The 20,859-nt window shown below is 48.1% G+C and overlaps 1 protein-coding gene across 2 annotated transcripts in view; it reads left to right on the top strand.

The window, feature by feature from the left end:
• The window catches only part of UBR2 (ubiquitin protein ligase E3 component n-recognin 2), a 1,610,484-nt gene that overhangs the window by 385,774 nt on the left and 1,203,851 nt on the right, over positions 1-20,859 (top strand). For both annotated transcript variants that reach the window (XM_078649714.1, XM_078649715.1), the window contains exons 14-15: positions 18,868-18,996; positions 19,909-20,092. In XM_078649714.1, the coding sequence (XP_078505840.1) occupies positions 18,868-18,996; positions 19,909-20,092 (313 nt within the window). The remainder of the gene's footprint in view (positions 1-18,867; positions 18,997-19,908; positions 20,093-20,859) is intronic.

Here is a 20,859-nt window from a genome sequence, read left to right as displayed (position 1 = left end):
CATTTACATAGCACTGCTGCCTGGACAGCCAAGTCTGGAGGGACGGTTTCTTTGGCCGTTCTGTTCTCCAGGGCTTTTTGATGTGAACTTAGTTCGCAGACCCACCTCCGGGATTGGTATTGCTGGGGTATCTATTCACAAGGTAAGGAAACGATAACTAATGGTCTCTTTCGAGTGAACAAGTTACTTACCTTTGGTAACGATATATCTGTAAGAGACATAGATTGGTTATAGATTCCTTACCGCCCCACCCATCCTACCCGTTTTGCAAACTGACTTCTAGGGTTAAGGACTTCCTTTCAGGGCCCTAGTTTTGTGCATCAGTGGTCAGTGTCTTGCATGGCTCTGCGCTTCTGGCGTGGAATGGCATGTATAAGAACTGAAGTCAGCGCATGAGGGTGGCGTCTAAGTAGCTGCTGCGACATCATCCCGGCGACCCTGACACCAACGATGAACGCTGAGCCTACTAACGCCACCTTTCGACTTGCAGAGGTGCTGCTGAATAAAAAATTCTCTGGATCCAGGCTGACGCTGGGGGTAATTCACAAGGTAGGGAATCTATAACTAATCTATGTCACTTACAGATATATAGTTACCGAAGGTAAGTAACATGTTCTTCTTGTTTGGCTGAGTCGTTAGCTCACGTATTATATGGAAAATTGATATGGTTATAAGTTATGTGATTGGATTTCATTATAGCCCGCTCAGAGCACTCTTAATCTTCCTGGAGTTTAGGAACAGTGTAATACCTGACCGTGGGTCCTTAGTTACTGCATTTTCCTGTACCAGTATATCCTTTTTGATTCCTAGAGGATTGTTTTTCACTCTCCATTTTCTTTGCAGTGTGTTCGGTTTTATTTGCTATATGGGTCTGCCTCTGCGTCTTTCGAAAATCATCCTGATTGCCCTACCATCACTTTTATTTCACTTTTTATTTATTTTTGAGTTTTATATAGCGCTAGCTTGACCGGAAGGTATGAGAGCCCTATTAAAAGTTGTGAGCATAGGTTAATTCGAGCTACATGCGAGGGACGTCTGGGTCAAATGCAGTCATATAAACTATACAACATTAAAATAGTGAGAACAATCAAAAAAGTATGTAACAATATAGCATTAAGGTAATGACGCTAGAGAAGTGTTATAGATAGAGAGGACTATGTAAAAAGGAAGGGCAAGAATTGTGATTGGTCTGAGGAAATTGGAAGGCCAGGGTTGATTAGGGAGGCCGAAGGAAGTTGAAGTGGGATGAGATGAGGGTAGGCCTGTGTAGAGGGAATTGGAAAGACAACGGTGGCTGATTGAGTCTGGTAATAGGTAGATTTTATCACCAAATAACAAATTCTTTACAACTTTCTTCCTTCATTCAGGCCCTTGCTGCTTTTTTTTTTAATCTCTTTTTGTTAACAAAATAACAGAAAAAGAAAAAGACATCAGGTGTGTTAACAGTTTCTCAATAGATTGGTTCATACATCGCTCTTACAGAATTACTAAAACAATTCCTGCGCCTCTGCTTCCATTCGTCGCACCGGTGGCGTACAAATCTCGCCACGGTGTCCATTCCAAGCCCCCCAGACCTTTCCCCGTTTCTCCTGAACATACACCAGTCCAAGTCCTCCGCCCATTTGGAAAACCGAGGTGGTTGGCTGACCCCCCACAGCTGAGCAATATTACGTTTCGCAACCATACACGCCAGTGTCACCCATTGCTTACGATACACATTTAGATCTGTGGGTTCCCACACATTCAGTATGCACCCCCGGGCCTCTGGTCGTATCTCCTCCCCCAAAGCCTCTTATCTTGTCATGAACCCTCAACCAATATTCCTGTATTTCCTCACAGTGCCAAAGATTATGCATAAAAGTACCAAGCTCTCCACACCCCCTTCGGCACTCTCCACTCTCCATTTGCCCCATACGTACCAATCGAGGCCCAGTAACATACGGCCTGTGCAAGATCTTTAATTGCACAAGTCTCAGTCTCATCTGGATAGCGACCACCCTCGAGGAGGAAACCGCCTCTGGACAGTCTTCGTCATCTAGCTCTAATCCATCTGCACTCCTCTGCGTTCTAATAAGCCCCAGCGGGTCTTCCATATTCTTAATAAGCTTTTTGTATATTAAAGAGATAGTTTTCTCCGGGAGGTGCCCATCCAGAACTCTATCTTCGAGAGGAGAGACCTCCGGAAGCGCTGCATCCCTAGGTACGTGAGTGAGGAGAATTTTGTCCCCTCCCCACACATCCTTGATGTAAGTGATCCCGAGTAGATCCCACTTATCAAATCCGTTAGATTTCCACAAGCTCCAGAGTATCTCGGAGTTCCACAGGGGGGTGGCTAAGGTTAACTTCCATTCCCAGGCAAGATATCTATTGGCAGCATGCCACGCATGGACTACGTGCGCCGTCAGACTCGACAACGAGAACCGCTTCGGTATGGCATAAAGCGCCCTGGTAATATCTCCCCCCGGCGCCTGCCCCGATCCTTGGCATATCCCGGGTCCCCTGGTGGCCCATACACAACATGGTTCACCGCTGCAAACTGGGAGGCCCAACAGTACTTTCGCAGATGTGGCAGTCCAATCCCACCACTGTATCTCGGGAGGGTGAGCTTGGAGAATTTTATTCGGGGTCTACCGTCCTAGAGAAGTTTCCTCTGAAGGGCTTCTATTTCCTTGAAATAGGATAATGGTACAGGACCCATTGCATTCTGGAGTACATACAAAAATTGGGGAAGCGCCAGCATCTTAAACAGCACTGCCCTACCCAACAAGGATAGCGGAAGAGCCTTCCAGCGCTCCACATCCTTTTTGAACCGGTTCAAAGGAGGACCCAGATTGTTAGCATAGCGCAGCTTTGCGTCAAGTGCTACATATATACCTAGGTATTTAAACCTGAGTGGCTCAATCTGTATGGGGCACGACTGTGGGATAACCGGTGGATCCCCGGCGAGGACGAAGAGCACCGATTTCGTCCAATTTATGGCAAATCCGGAATATCTACCAAATATGGCTAGTATATCGAGAACATTAATCAAGGACGCCCTGGGATTGGTAAGATAAAGCAGGATATCATCACGGTATAGCAAAATTTTATCATCCCATTCCGGCGTCCACCGTAAGCCACGTATTGACCAGTACCACCTGACCCATGCCGCTAAAGGTTCTAGTGCCACAACAAAGAGAAGCTGGGACAGAGGGCACCCCTGTCTTGTGCCACTCCCCAAAGAAAAGTCAGCCGACTTGCAGTTATTCACAACTACCCTGGCCAGTGGATCAGCGTATAGCAAACGTACCCAACCAATGAACTCCGGCCCAAAACACAACTTTGCCAACACCGCGAATAAATAAGACCACTCTACCCCATCGAACGCCAAAGTGGCATCTAAGGACACCAATACCGCTGGTTCGTGTATTTTCGGGGAACCATCAAGGATCCCATGTAGCCTCCGCAAGTTGAGTGCCGTATTGCGGCGCGGCATGAAGCCAGACTGATCGGGGTGTATCAATATTGTGATTACTTTGACCAATCTGATAGCGAGGAGCTTCGCCAAGATTTGGGCTCACCGTTGAGCAGCGAAATGGGTCTATATGAGGAAAAAAGTGTCTTGGGCTTGCCTGCCTTGTGGATAACCACAATATTTGCCACCCGCTGGTCATACGGGAGTTGACCTATCTCCCTACTTTCTATGCACATGTCACAGATATGTGGGGCGAGCTTATTAGCATTTAACTTGTACAATTTTATTGGTATACCATTGGGGCCAGTCGCTTTCCCTGATTTGATCCCTCTGATCGCCTGTGCCACCTCATCGTCTGTAAAGGGGGAGTCCGAATATCCCCTGTCCCCTTCAGATAGCTCAGGCATGCAAATATCTTTAATCATCTCACTGTGCTCCTCCTCTTTATATCCCCCAGCCGTGGTATATACCCCTCTGTAATAGTCAAAGAACTCATCCACCACTGCCTGTGGGTCCGTGACCATACCAGAGCCTATTCCCTGCAACTCTGGGACCAGCCTCGATGCCCATCCCTCACGTTCAAGCCACGCAATCAGTTTACCAGCCTTGTCACCTTGCTCATATATTCGACTTTGGATGGTACAGTTCTGGGCAATGGCCCTGTCCCTGGCAAGGCCTTTATATTCATCCTGCCATAGCTTTAAAAGGTTCAAGTTTTCCGGAGTGGCAGACATGGCCACCTTTTCCTCCAACCTTGTCACCCCTGCCTCCGCCCTGACTATCTCTGCCTGGCACTTCTTTTTCTTCCCCGCCACCAGGGACAGGACTTCCCCCCCGTATCACTGTCTTATAGGCACTCTGTGGGCCCTCTCAATTGTGAAGAAATTACTAAGACCCTTCGGCTTGAGATGATTAAGGACAATGTCTTCTACAAACAAATCTGTCGCCTGCCCCTCTGACCTCTCTGGCACCCCAAGAATTCGTACGTTGTTGCGGCTGGCTCTCCCTTCATACTCATCCAGCTTCCGGTCTGTGTCCTCTTGGGATGTCTTACGGTCACGCACCTCCCGCTGCAGCTCCGCCACATCGTCCGTCAAACTGGCCGTCTTGATGTCTAGCGACTACACCTTCTCGCTGGCCTTCGTGAGATCCGCACGTATCAGGTTGACCTCTATCGTCAAGTTTATTGTCCAACAATTCCATTCCCCCCCCAAGCGATGACTGGACGCCGTTTATCGCCGCCATAACATCTGTCAAAGTTGGCTCCGAGAGGGCGCCACCCGCGTCTCCTCCCGACGACGTGGATCTCCCGGATTCCACCGGGGATCCCCTAGGTAGCGTGTAGTGGTCAAGTTTGTTGGATTGTACTTGTTTCGAACCTTTCGCCGTCCTGGGCATAGTCTTCTCTGAACCATGCTTCGTTGCCATCACAGCGGTCGTCTCCCCTCCGTGGTGTCTCAAATGGTCACCCCAGAACCGAGATCGCAGACTGTCCACCGCGGCCCAGGACAGACCGGAGCCCTTTTCCCTGCACTATGCCGCTCTCAGTGTACCCTCCTTGATAGGTATAAGTTGATAGGGCCTTCTTCTGGGCGCTGTATCAAGTGGTGACCTCCCCAGCGACCTCACCTTGCCCCAGGTGCACACACAGTACACCACGCAGCAATGGGTAGCGAGTATGCCTTAGCCGGGTCTCAACTCCGACCGCAGACACCAGGACAACGCCAGGCAGCAACAACCGTTTCCAGCACAGGAGTTGTGGATATAGCCAGTGATCACTATCCCAGTTTTCTCAGATATTTTCCTCTGCTGGCGTCCAGGTCATATCCAGCAGCGCCCCACCCACTGTCCAGCGCACCAGGCCGGCACCCCGATCTAGGCCCAGCAATGTGTCTCTCTCTGCTCTGCTACTGCCTCCAGTAATCTTCGAGGCAGTCTTGGACAGCCACCACTCCTTTGGCGCCCCTCCGAGACCTCGGTGCATCAGCAGCGACCGGGGCTCTCAATCTGGCCTCAGCAGGTCGCCTCCCCGCCCAGGGAGCCACACGTCACGCCTCACACCTCACAGGGGGCCCTGCCGCTATAAGTTCTTCTTAGCGGTTGCGGCGCAACCCCGTAGCCTCCCCTCCACAAAGAAATCCCCGCGGGGCTGGGACGCACCTACACCGCCGATCCTCTGGCTTCCATATGGCTCAGATGGTCTGCCGATGTCCCAGCGGGGACAGCGGACGGTTCGATGCAGGATCTCTGCAGACCGGGCTAAAGCGCCCGCAGCGCGCCCTCAGTGATGCCACACACGGGGCCGGACCGGCAACTTCTGGTGTCCGGCCCCGCTGTTGTTTCACTCGTAGCCGGACTGACTGGCCACTCCAGTCCCCGGCTCAAAGGGCCGAAGGCCGCAGAATTCCGGGCGGCGCTGCTCCGCTCGCCAACACAGGAGCGGGTCAGGAAACACAGCACCCGGCGTCGCTTCCCTTTCGCCGCCCGATTTCACCGTCCGGGCACAGGATGGAGGTCAGGATAGTGTAGCGGGCTGCTGGGGTCTTGGGAGCCGAGAGCTCATGCGGCCATCTTGGTTCCGCGCCCGGCTCCTCCCCCGCTGCTTTTTTTAAGCAATTTTTAGGTCTCGCCTGTCGATGCGCATGCGCATCGAGCTTGCGAGCCTATTGCGGCTTAAACAACCTTTAACTAAGAAGCAAGGAATCGTGGCGATTCCTTGTAGTGCCCGTGACTTTTAAGCTCAATGCGCATGTGCATTGAGCTTAAAAGCGCGTGCACAGCCGCAATCGCCATCTGTTCCCTCACCCGCATTCCTCCGACACCTTTTGAAGTGAAGCTTAGCTTCACTTCAAAGGCCCCGGCTTCTTCACACCCACATGCCGCTCTCCCCGCTCCGCCCCCTCCCCTGCCCGGCTTGTGCATTTCTCCTACACCCCCTCCCCACAGCAATGCCCTCCGTCTGTTTTACAATCCACATGCCGCTCTCCCCGCTCCGCCCCCTCCCCTGCCCGCCTTGTGCATTTCTCCTACACCCCCTCCCCACAGCAATGCCCTCCGTCTGTTTTACAATTTCCCTCTCCATTTACTTACACAAATGGAAATGCGATAGGTCTCGCAATAGAATAGTTAGACATTTTTCTTGTTGTGTGCTATTTCTTTTGAACTATGTTAACTGAATCTTTATTCCTTCACTCTATACAGTCTGTCTGAAAGATCTTTGCCTACTAGTTCGATCAGACTCCCTTCAATGGGTTCGAGTGTTGCCAGTTTTATTCTCTTAAGTCCCGCTTGCTTATCCATTTAACTCCCATGACTGACTTTATTGGAAGTTCAAATAGCAAGCCTCAATGTCAGGGGTCTTTTGCGAGCCTATTGCCTCTCTCCATTTACTTACACAAATCGCGCAGATACCCCAAGCAGCAGTGCCCGCACTACCAATCCTTCTGTTATGCCACATCTCTCAGCTTACAGATTCCTTCGCTCTTTCTTTTACTCTCCACGTTTCTGCCTCTTTCACTCTCTCTTCCAACTCTCCCCCCCCTCTCCATTTACTTACACAAATCTCGCAGATACCCCAAGCAGCAGTGCCCGCACTACCAATCCTTCTGTTATGCCACATCTCTCAGTTTACATATTCCTTCGCTCTTTCTTTTACTCTCCACGTTTCTGCCTCTTTCACTCTCTTCCAACTCTCTCCCCCCTCTCCATTTACTTACACAAATCGCGCAGATACCCCAAGCAGCAGTGCCCGCACTACCAATCCTTCTGTTATGCCACATCTCTCAGCTTACATATTCCTTCGCTCTTTCTTTTACTCTCCACGTTTCTGCCTCTTTCACTCTCTCTTCCAACTCTCTCCCCCTCTCCATTTACTTACACAAATCGCGCAGATACCCCAAGCAGCAGTGCCCGCACTACCAATCCTTCTGTTATGCCACATCTCTCAGCTTACATATTCCTTCGCTCTTTCTTTTACTCTCCACGTTTCTGCCTCTTTCACTCTCTCTTCCAAATCTCTCCCCCCTCTCCATTTACTTACACAAATCTCGCAGATACCCCAAGCAGCAGTGCCCGCACTACCAATCCTTCTGTTATGCCACATCTCTCAGCTTACATATTCCTTCGCTCTTTCTTTTACTCTCCACGTTTCTGCCTCTTTCACTCTCTCTTCCAACTCTCTCCCCCCTCTCCATTTACTTACACAAATCTCGCAGATACCCCAAGCAGCAGTGCCCGCACTACCAATCCTTCTGTTATGCCACATCTCTTAGCTTACAGATTCCTTCGCTCTTTCTTTTACTCTCCACGTTTCTGCCTCTTTCACTCTCTCTTCCAACTCTCTCCCCCCTCTCCATTTACTTACACAAATCTCGCAGATACCCCAAGCAGCAGTGCCCGCACTACCAATCCTTCTGTTATGCCACATCTCTCAGTTTACATATTCCTTCGCTCTTTCTTTTACTCTCCACGTTTCTGCCTCTTTCACTCTCTCTTCCAACTCTCTCCCCCCTCTCCATTTACTTACACAAATCGCGCAGATACCCCAAGCAGCAGTGCCCGCACTACCAATCCTTCTGTTATGCCACATCTCTCAGCTTACATATTCCTTCGCTCTTTCTTTTACTCTCCACGTTTCTGCCTCTTTCACTCTCTCTTCCAACTCTCTCCCCCCTCTCCATTTACTTACACAAATCGCGCAGATACCCCAAGCAGCAGTGCCCGCACTACCAATCCTTCTGTTATGCCACATCTCTCAGCTTACAGATTCGCACTTTCTTTTCCTCTCAACGTTTCTGCCTCTTTCACTCTCTCTTCCAACTCTCTCCCCCCTCTCCATTTACTTACACAAATCTCGCAGATACCCCAAGCAGCAGTGCCCGCAATACCGCACTACCAAGCCTTCTGTTATGCCACATCTCTCAGCTTACATATTCCTTCGCTCTTTCTTTTACTCTCCACGTTTCTGCCTCTTTCACTCTCTCTTCCAACTCTCTCCCCCCTCTCCATTTACTTACACAAATCTCGCAGATACCCCAAGCAGCAGTGCCCGCACTACCAATCCTTCTGTTATGCCACATCTCTCAGCTTACATATTCCTTCGCTCTTTCTTTTACTCTCCAAGTTTCTGCCTCTTTCACTCTCTCTTCCAACTCTCTCCCCCCTCTCCATTTACTTACACAAATCTCGCAGATACCCCAAGCAGCAGTGCCTGCACTACCAATCCTTCTGTTATGCCACATCTCTCAGCTTACAGATTCCTTCGCTCTTTCTTTTACTCTCCACGTTTCTGCCTCTTTCACTCTCTCTTCCAACTCTCTCCCCCCTCTCCATTTACTTACACAAATCTCGCAGATACCCCAAGCAGCAGTGCCCGCACTACCAATCCTTCTGTTATGCCACATCTCTTAGCTTACAGATTCCTTCGCTCTTTCTTTTACTCTCCACGTTTCTGCCTCTTTCACTCTCTCTTCCAACTCTCTCCCCCCTCTCCATTTACTTACACAAATCTCGCTGATACCCCAAGCAGCAGTGCCCGCACTACCAATCCTTCTGTTATGCCACATCTCTCAGCTTACATATTCCTTCGCTCTTTCTTTTACTCTCCACGTTTATGCCTCTTTCACTCTCTTCCAACTCTCTCCCCCCTCTCCATTTACTTACACATATCTCGCAGAAACCCTAAGCAGCAGTGCCCGCACTACCATTCCTTCTGTTATGCCACATCTCTCAGCTTAGATTCCTTCGCTCTTTCTTTTACTCTCCACGTTTCTGCCTCTTTCACTCTCTCTTCCAACTCTCTCCCCCCTCTCCATTTACTTACACAATTCTCGCAGATACCCCAAGCAGCAGTGCCCGCACTACCAATCCTTCTGTTATGCCACATCTCTCAGCTTACATATTCCTTCGCTCTTTCTTTTACTCTCCACCTTTCTGCCTCTTTCACGCTCTCTTCCAACTCTCTCCCCCTCTCCATTTACTTACACAAATCTCGCAGAAACCCTAAGCAGCAGTGCCCGCACTACCAATCCTTCTGTAATGCCACATCTCTCAGCTTACATATTCCTTCGCTCTTTCTTTTAACAACTATCCCGATTACACATTTCCCTCCCCTGTCCTGAGACCTAAAATCCTGCCCATTTTTATATACACTATCTTGAACCCCCCCCTCCACCGCCACCCACTGTCCCTAAAACTACCTCGACTCTGATGGCGCGAGATTACCAGTTTAGGATATTTCTAAGCACCATACTCACCTGGGCCCATAATCTTACACACCTTTAACATGGTAATCTATTTCTCCTGCCTATCAGGATTTTAATTATCTTATTATGATATGTACCGGTACAGCATAACTTACCAAAATCTATGCCACTTTTTATTCCTCTAATGGCGCCCGCAGAGGACAGCTGAAGCCCCCTGACAGACAGTGCAAACATTTCAAAAGCATCATCACAACAACTCACACTCACACCCAATGACACCCTCACCCCTCAGCCTCACACACCCTCACTCATCATCACCCTACCTAACACCCTCACACCCTCAATCACACTCTGACCATCACACACCATCACTCACTCACCAACACACCCTCAACCACAACTTCAACTCCATCTCACTCACAGACCCTCACTCACCCTCACACACCATCACTCAACATCACCACCTCGCCCTCACACCCCCTCACACACCCTCACACACCCTCAACCCTCAGAAACACTCACCCTCAACATTCAAACTCGCACACCCTCACTCACCTTCACACCCTCACAACAATCACTCTCAGCCTCACTCACCAACACCTATCATGACAAACTCTCACATCCCCTTACCCTCACCCCCTCATCCTCACACACACTCACACCCTCACTCATACTAAAACGGTCACACTCAATCACCCTCACACACCATCACACACCCTCACACCCCCGGACCATCACATCCACTAACGCTCACACCTTCCAAGTCCACCTTCAAACTACACCCTATAACTACAATACCACCCTACAACTCTACCCTCCAAATATAACTCCACCCTCCAACTACACACATAAATAGCGTTAGGCAACATTTATTTTAATAAATAAAAATCGGATAACACACTTGGAGCTATTCAAAACTTAAAACAATGCAACGCAAGGACAGTGCATCAATTAGTACACAAAAATGCTGAAAGAGATTGTAAAATAAAACCATTTTTTAACATATAACATAAATGCACAAAAAATAGGGAAACATCTGAATACACAGCAAATACAACACGTTAAAAGTGGACAAAGCCATCAAAAGGACACCAATTCACAACATAAAGCACTTACTAAAGTAACGGAAAATAAACCATTAAACCATGCCGGAGTAATTCAAAAACACAAACAAAGTGCGTAATCACAAAAGCACGAGCCTTCACAGCCTAATTCCAATTCTGCAAAAAATACAATAAAGTATTCCACTCTAAGTAAGCAAAGGAATGTAAAAAATTCATTAAGGTATGCGAAACAATAAGGGAAAGAAGATGTCTACAAGCAACAACTTAAGTCCAATAATAAATGGTCTAATACAAATACAAATGAATATAACAAATACACGTTCAAAAAATCATCAGTCACAAGATGGATGAACTTCCACATTGTTAGTACATCTGGTTATAGACAGTGACCATAAACATGCAAAGGTACACGGAACAAAGCTTACTTAACAAGGACCAGAACATTTATAACTGGCTTCTCACTAAAACTTTCAGGAAAACATCCCATCAGTAAGGATTAAAATTGACTTTTACGCAACTAGAACACAATATTTACATACCCTAAATTAAAAATATCACGAACATTATTACATACAATTACAAAATAGCAGTTTGTAAAAAGTTTAAATTATACACATTAAATAACAGTACATCTTATTTATACATAAATATACTCGAAACGAAATAGCCCTTCTAAGTGCTAAAATCATTTCATGTACGTAAAATAACGAACAGCAGCTACAAAATAATTAAATTAGAGTTGTCGCTAACATATACATTATATATCAACAAGAAAAACAATTAATTAAATTTAATTTACATAAATAAATGACAATAATTACAATCGCTAACAAAAAAGTTCTATATTTATATAAACACACTCCTAATAATTAATTACTTTGTACATACTATGGATACTACATTTAATTAGATAACAAAACACTTACAAATAATATCTTACCTATCAAACGACGCAGCAACACCACACCAACAAGCACACGCCTTCCGCGCCCGAAGTTTCTCGATCTTCTGGGCATTTCCACCGTTGACGTAAGCAAATCGGAACGCTACGTCAAAAACGTAGCGCTCCGATTGGCTAAAAATAAACGTCAATCAAAAACAATATTTAACAATACAAAAAAAACTAGAACGCTAACGTAGGTAGCGTCAAGGACACGCATTGCGTCCTCCATTTTACAATTATTCACTTACATACGGGAGTCAACAGACACAAAACACACACATAACACAACACATATTACAAAACACACACATTTACATTACATACAAAATAACACAAGGCACTCACTCTCACTCACCCTCACTCACCCTCAACCCCTCACCTTCACTCACACTCAACCCCTCACCCTCAATCACACTTACTCTCACTCACCCTCACTCACCCTCAACCCCTCACCCTCACTCACCCTCAACACCTCACCCTCACTCACCCTCAACCCCTCACCCTCACTCTCACCCTCACCCTCAACTCACCCTCACCCTCAACCCCTCACCCCCAACCCCTCACCCTCACTCACCCTCACTCACCCCTCACTCACCCTCACTCACCCTCAACCCCTCAGCCTCACTCACCCTCACTCACCCTCAACCCCTCACCCTCAACCCCTCACCCTCAACCCCTCACCCTCAACCCCTCACCTCACTCACCCTCACCCCCTCCACCCTCACTCACCCTCAACCCCTCACCCTCAACCCCTCACCCTCACTCACCCTCACCCTCACTCACCCTCACCCTCACTCACCCTCAACCCCTCACCCTCAACCCTCACCCTCAACCCCTCACCCTCACTCACCCTCACTCACACTCACCCTCACTCACCCTCACCCTCACTCACCCTCACTCACCCTCAACCCCTCACTCACCCTCACTCACCCTCACTCACCCTCACCCTCACTCACCCTCACTCACCCTCACCCTCACTCACCCTCACCCTCACTCACCTCACTCTCCCTCACTCACCCTCACTCACCCTCACCCACCCTCACCCACCCTCAACCCCTCACCCACCCTCACTCACCCTCACCCTCACTCAACCCTCACCCTCACTCACCCTCAATCCCTCACCCTCACCCACCCTCAACCCCTCACCCTCAACCCCTCACTCACCCTCACTCTTACTCACCCTCACTCACCCTCAACCCCTCACCCTCACCCACACCCACCCACCCCTCACCCTCACTCACCCTCAACCCCTCACCCTCACCCTCACTCACCCTCAACCCCTCACCCTCACTCACCCTCAACCCCTCACCCTCACTCACCCTCACTCACCCTCAAGCTCAGCCTCACTCACCTCACCCACCCTCACCTCACCCTCACTCACCCTCAACCCCTCACCCTCACTCACCCTCAACCCCTCACCCTCACCCTCACTCACCCTCAACCCCTCACCCTCAACACCTCACTCACCCTCAACTCTCACTCACACTCAGTCACCCTCACTCACCCTCAACCCTCACCCTCACTCACCCTCATTCACCCTCACCCTCACTCACCCTCACCCTCACTCACCCTCAACCCTCACCCTCAATCACCCTCACCCTCACTCACCCTCAACCCCTCACCCTCACCCTCACTCACCCTCAATCACCCTCACCCACCCTCACCCTCACTCACCCTCAACCCTCACCCTCAATCACCCTCACCCTCACTCACCCTCAACCCTCACCTCACCCTCACTCACCCTCACTCACCCTCAATCACCCTCACCCTCACTCACCCTCACCCTCACTCACCCTCAACCCCTCACCCTCAATCACCCTCAACCCCTCACCCTCACCCCACCCTCACCCACCCCTCACCCACCCTCACTCACCCTCACCCACCCTCAACCCCTCACCCACCCTCAACCCCTCACCCTCACTCAACCTCAACCCCTCACCCTCACCCTCACTCACCCTCAACCCTTCACCCTCAACCCCTCACTCACCCTCACTCTCACTCACCCTCACTCACCCTCAACCCCTCACCCTCAATCACCCTCACCCTCACTCACCCTCAACCCCTCACCCTCACTCACCCTCAATCACCCTCACTCACCCTCACCCTCACTCACCCTCAACCCCTCAATCACCCTCACCCTCACTCACCCTCAACCCCTCACCCACACTCACTCACCCTCACTCACCCTCACCCTCACTCACCCTCACCATCACTCACCCTCACTCACCTCACTCACCCTCACTCACCCTCACCCTCACTCACCCTCACTCACCCTCACCCTCACTCACCCTCAATGCCTCACCCTCACTCACCCTCAACCCCTCACCCTCACTCACCCTCACCCCTCACCCTCACCCTCACTCACCCTCAACCCTTCACCCTCAACCCCTCACTCACCCTCACTCTCACTCACCCTCACTCACCCTCACCCACCCTCAACCCCCTCACCCTCACTCACCCTCACCCTCACTCACCCTCAACCACCACACTCACTCACCCTCACCCTCACTCACCCTCAACTCCTCACCCTCACTCACCCTCAACACCTCACCCTCACTCACCCTCAACCCCTCACCCTCACCCACCCTCAACCCCTCACCCTCAACACCTCATTCACCCTCACCCTCACTCACACTCAGTCACCCTCACTCACCCTCAACCCCTCACCCTCACTCACCCTCACTCACCCTCACTCACCCTCACCCTCACTCACCCTCACCCTCACTCACCCTCACCCCTCACTCACCCTCAACACCTCACCCTCAATCACCCTCACCCTCACTCACCCTCAACCCCTCACCCTCAATCACCCTCACCCTCACTCACCCTCAACCCCTCACCCTCACTCACCCTCACCTTTACCCCCTCCTCAATCCCTCACCCACCCTCAACCCCTCACCCTCACTCACCCTCACTCACCCTCACTCACCCTCACTCACCCTCACCCACCCTCACTCACCACACCCTCACTCACCCTCACTCACCCTCACTCACCCTCACTCACCCTCACTCACCCTCACTCACCCTCACCCTCACTCACCCTCAACGCCTCACCCTCACTCACCCTCAACCCCTCACCCTCACTCACCCTCAACCCCTCACCCTCACCCTCACTCACCCTCAACACTTCACCCTCAACCCCTCACTCACCCTCACTCTCACTCACCCTCACTCACCCTCAACCCCTCAGCCTCATCCTCACTCACCCTCACCCTCACTTACCCTCAACCCCTCACCCTCACTCACCCTCACTCACCCTCAACTCCTCACCCTCAACACCTCACCCTCACTCACCCTCAACCTCAACCCCTCACCCTCACTCACCCTCAACCCCTCACCCTCAACACCTCACCCTCAACCCCTCACCCTCACTCACCCTCAACACCTCACCCTCAATCACCCTCACCCTCACTCACCCTCAACCCCTCACCCTCAACCCCTCACCCTCAATCACCCTCACCCTCACTCACCCTCAACCCCTCACCCTCACTCACCCTCACTCACCCTCACCTTCACCCACCCTCAATCCCTCACCCACCCTCAACCCCTCACCCTCACTCACCCTCACTCACACCTCACCCCCTCACCCTCACTCACCCTCACTCACCCTCACCCTCACTCACCCTCACCCTCACTCACCCTTACTCACCCTCACTCACCCTCACCCACCCTCACTCACCCTCAACGCCTCACCCTCACTCACCCTCAACGCCTCACCCTCACTCACCCTCAACCCCTCACCCTCACTCACCCTCAACCCCTCACCCTCACCCTCACTCACCCTCAACACTTCACCCTCAACCCCTCACTCACCCTCACTCACCCTCACTCACCCTCAACCCCTCAGCCTCATCCTCACTCACCCTCACCCTCACTTACCCTCAACCCCTCACCCTCACTCACCCTCACTCACCCTCAACCCCTCACACTCACTCACCCTCACTCACCCTCAACTCCTCACCCTCAACACCTCACCCACCCTCAACCTCCTCAACCCTCACCCTCACTCACCCTCACCCTCACTCACCCTCAACCCCTCACCCTCAACACCTCACCCTCAACCCCTCACCCTCACTCACCCTCACAACACATATTGTGTTACAATAGGTGTCACATTTGCGAAAGATAAAACTATCTAGGGATGTAGCATAACGACCAGAGCTGCCATATAAGTAACGTAAATACAAAACATGTTGCATTCCAAATGCTATAGGTGTCACATTTGCAAAAGTTATAACTTATGGCATTGTAAATGACAAAGCCATCAATTTAAACAATTTTAACAACGAAAAAATAAATAAATTATGTCATTTACAAGACCAATAACTAAAACTTTTCTAATGCGAGGCCTATTGCATTCCAACCCCACTCATCCACGCAACGCCACTCACACCCACACGCAACGCCACTCACACACGCAACGCCACTCACACACGCAACGCCACTCACACACGCAACGCCACTCACACACGCTACGCCACTCACACACGCTACGCCACTCACACACGCTACGCCACTCACACACGCTACGCCACTCACACACGCAACGCCACTCACACACGCCACTCATCCACGCAACGCCACTCATCCACGCAACACCACTCATCCATTTGCAAAACGAAAAATGTCAAACTCTTCTATTGCGAGACCTATTGCATTTTCAATGCTTGTTTACTTTAGTGGTTCTACTTCATCTACTTATTCTGTACCAACTTTGTTGTTTAGTGAGTAGTTTAGCTGTAGTGTTTTCACCCAGTGTTTTTATGTTTTGAAAAACTGGTATGTCATGTAATCTATATGTACTGAGCTCACTTGACCATTTACTGGGTTTTTATTGTTTACTTGTGATAAGTGGCCTAGAACAAGGCCTGTTGTATGAGTCTATTAATTGGAGGAATATTATTAGCGTTTTTCTACTCTTTAATATCTCATTGGGGTTATCATTGGAGAATGAGAAGTTATTGGTGAGTGTTTATGCGTGAGTTCTTCTAGGTAGTTATTCTTCGCTGTAGTATTTTGTATAATGCTGCTTGCTACAGGTGTCATGTTTGTTTGCCTGATTTATTTTTCGAGAAATTGAAATTTTGGAAATCGAGATCTTGTAGTATCCTGCCTTTAAGTGTTTCATTAGATGAATGCTACATCTATAAATGGAGTAATGCTACACCTCCAACCCTCCCCTTCTTCTAATCATTGTCCCTGCGAAGAACTGGGTCTCCTTAGGGAGCATGAAATTAATCATTGTGAGTAGTTGTTTAGCCATGATTCTGTAAGGTCTATAATGCAAGTTCTAGCAGAAGCAGGATGTCTCTTATATCTCTTGCGTGTATGGTGGAAGTTGTTCAGTTGGGGAACATGTATTTAAAGGATGTCATTTGTCATCAATTATGCAAGCATGATATTTGGATGAAGTTATTAGGTTTCTAAACCATGTTAGCAGTAAAGCGTTTGCTTGCTATAGAGGTGGTAATAATGTGGGATTTATGCGTATGTTTGCATAAATAATTTTTTGAATAATGTTCTTGGCTGCAGGCTTTTGAGTGGAAGATTGTCTGATAGAAACTGCTAACAGCAGATTGCTCACTTTATGAATATCCCATGTGCAGGAGTTGTGCAGGATTTTTTTCTTGCAATAGCTCCTATGCACCCACAGGTTGTGCCATCGGGCTGTATGGTGTTTCCGTCCTGCCCTCAGAAGTGGTGATGCAAAGCCACATATAGAGACACCTCTTCATGCAGATGTCTGCTTTTCTTTCTCTGATTGAGACTTCAAGCTGCAGATTTCTTACCTTTGAATTTGCCAGGCATATGACTAGATCCGTAAGATTTGTTGTGAGCAATACCCCTGCGCTCCGGTAGGTGGCGTCGTTCAGGGCCACATGCATCGCCCACTCCGGAAGTGACATCTGCGGCACCTTATAGGTGCTACCTATGTGCGCTGGAGTCAGTTCTTTTCTTTCCATGCCAGACAGTGCTGATCTGGAAAAGGGCTACCATTCCATTCACTGTCAGACTGTACTTTTTAAACTTTTTGTCAACGCTTTTGTTTTTTTTCTTCCTGGTGTGGCAGGTATTTACTCCAGGAAGGCAGGCATCAATCCCTGTGAAGCCTGTGACTGACCGATGTTGGTGACAGACCCGCATTTTGTTTTCCTGTGGTGTCTCGAGCACGACCACGATCCGAAGTCGTGTTTAGACTGAGTTAGAAGAGTATCACATTGGTTTTACTTGCATAGCTTTACCTGAATCAGGCTTGTGTTCTAATAAGTTGCTTTCACTTCACGGTCTCGTTGTTTGGCTTTCATGTCTCCGCATTCATGGAGAAAAACTTGCTGACATCACTAAGCTCCTACGTTTGGTCCCCACGCTTCCATGCATCATAGATGATGAGATCCTTTCCAGATCTCTAGAAGGTTGTAGGATTGGCGCCTCATAAGCTTTATTCTCCACCTGCGCTTCACTAGTTTGAGTCTGAACAATGAGTGAAAGAGAAGTGGGAACACAGTGTGGACTGGGTGTGTTATCAGTGGTGAGTTTGCGGTCTGACCATTTCTGCAGAAAGAACGCTCCCGAGGAATTTGTTAAGAGGCTAATATGGATGCGTAGCAATGCTGCAACATTTTCTAGCTGGTCAAACTCTTTCACGGACATGCACTGACTAGTCTATCCATATTGTACAGCGACTAAGGAGATTTTACTCTACATAGCATTTAGATTTTAAAAAGAACCCTTCAGAAACAGATTGCACTTTGTAACTTCTAAAACAAAACCATTAGCAACATCTCACATATGCTCTTTTATGAAAGGCAAGAATTGGAAGTCTGTTTCTGGAACTAATATTATTTTTTTTGTGGAAAGCAGGCTGCTGTAAGAATGCTCCGTTTCTAGAGCCAGTACCTATTGGCAATTGCTTAAACATTTTGTACTATCCGGTTCTGGTGGCTCAATCTGAGGAAAGCACTCACGGGAGGCCTCTCTGTTTAATCCCATAATCAAAGGTTCAGATCCTAGCGGGGCTACTCAACCTTTCATGGTTGTAAGAGCGATAAAAATAACTGCCCTTGAGTGGGCTAACAATAAACTTCTGCTGTCCGTCAGTAGCGCCAAGAGACCTCCTGGGGGTGAACCTTGTGCTTTACAAATACTCATGTTTTGAGTAAAATACAAAAGTGACCGTAGAATATGTATTTTTCATGCCTTTAGGGAATGGATCCAATCACTCGACAAGTGGGCCAGCACATAGAGATGGAGCCCGAGTGGGAGGCGGCATTTACTCTGCAAATGAAGTTAACGCACATCATCTCAATGATGCAGGATTGGTGTGCCTCGGATGTAAGTATCATTCATCACCGAAAAATGGCTACCACGTAATGGGCCTTTTGATAGGTTTATATTTACCCATGTCAGCTTTTTATTCCATCTTTGTACCGAACAAGGTTTGAATAACGCCGAGCTATTCCATACTATAGTGACTAATATGTAATTTAACACTTGGTTGCTCAGTGTTAACTTTTTTTAAAAATTAACTGTGAAAGAAGTTGAGTTTGTGAACCTACAGACTGACACCAGTGGATTACTGTACCAGTTTATATTTGGTCAATAAAATTACCTGTGTGACTGTTTTTTCTTTTGGTGTACACGTCTGCTGTGTTCATTTACGCTAATCTGAAAACTTGGTAGTAGTGTAAAGATTCCAAAAGTGCACCCTACATCTGTTTAACTCCGACACTATAATTTTTTGGGTATATTCAAGGTCACTGGAATTTTATGGCAGGAGAGGGCCAAATTATGCTCACGGTTGATTAAAATTATGCAGCGAAATTATGTCTAGTAATACACCACATTTTGGGATAGTATTCCTTCTTTAATTCATCATTGTTACACTTGTGTACACTGCCTGTGCATAGGTTGCACCTCACTGGTACCAGTTTAACACTCAAATTTGGCAATAAACAACAGAAAGGTGACCAGTCATCCTTTGGAAAAAGCCATCTACTGTGTTGCAACATGTCGTTGCATTTTTAGTAACTTCTGAATCGTATGAGCTATAAACAAAAAGTTTTTGTTGTTAAAATCTGCAGCTTATGAACATATGATGGATTATGTGGCACCTGAAACATATCCATTATTATGTGATAAACTTTGCGGCCTCACAATTGCATAATTCTAGTAACTCTAATTATAATATAACATGTGCTGTTATTTCTCCATACAATAATCCAACCATTATCTCACTTATTGCAGGAGAAAGTTCTTCTTGAAGCGTATAAAAAGTGCCTGATAATTCTGATGCAGTGTCACAGTGGTTTTACTGATGGGGAGCAACCTATCACACTTAGCATGTGTGGCCATTCAGTTGACACTATTAGATACTGCGTTTCTCAGGAAAAAGTGAGCATTCATCTTCCAGTGTCGCGGTTACTGGCAGGTATGTAATGTAAACACAGACAAAAATACATCTGAAGTTGCTTACCTGTAGTGTTCTTTATAGTTTGTCGCACCATTAATTGAATAATGTTGTTGTTTTGAGGGGTCAGCCAATAAATACATTTTATAAGTGGAAAGTAATTTACTCCCTACTTTAAATTATAATATAAATTGGCCTAAATGTAACTTTAGCTGTATTGCCATCCTTATTTTTTTACATGCCTTAAGGGGGCTTTTGGTCAACCTCCTTTTTTTTGTTTAGAAAGCTTTATTGAAGTAATAAACATAGTAAAACATCAGTACAAATTATGCACTTCTCGAGTAAAAATGAACTGCTGGTTGTAAAAAGAGTCTTGAATTTCTAGCTAGACAAAACAAAAGAAAGAAGACAGATCATCTCTTCATAAAAGATGGTCCTGTTAGGAATGGTCTACCTTCAGCAAAACAATCAGTATCTAGTTGTGTAACCCCTCCCTGGTAAACCTAAAGCACATTTCACAAGAGCGGAAGCTGCTACTGTGACCATTCTGAGAATTGTTGCAGTTTCAGAGGCAGGGTTATCAGTGGAGGCTTTTGCTACAGTGCCCGGGTCTATCCCATTGCAAGCATTACGATAATTGTGGTACAGCATCACTTCCCTGAGTCATCACTCTAGAAATTGCTCTATATTAATTCCCTTCACGCCTTTCAGGACCCTCAAGAAATGCAAGTTGGTTTATTGGACCCCGACTTTAGCATCTTCTAGTGTGCTCTGTAATATTTGTGCTG

The sequence above is a fragment of the Lissotriton helveticus genome, chromosome 6, assembly GCF_964261635.1.
Source record: "Lissotriton helveticus chromosome 6, aLisHel1.1, whole genome shotgun sequence".
Taxonomy (NCBI): domain Eukaryota; kingdom Metazoa; phylum Chordata; class Amphibia; order Caudata; family Salamandridae; genus Lissotriton; species Lissotriton helveticus.
The sequence above is the reverse complement of the archived record's forward strand: the minus strand, read 5'-3'. Positions and strand labels throughout refer to the sequence as shown.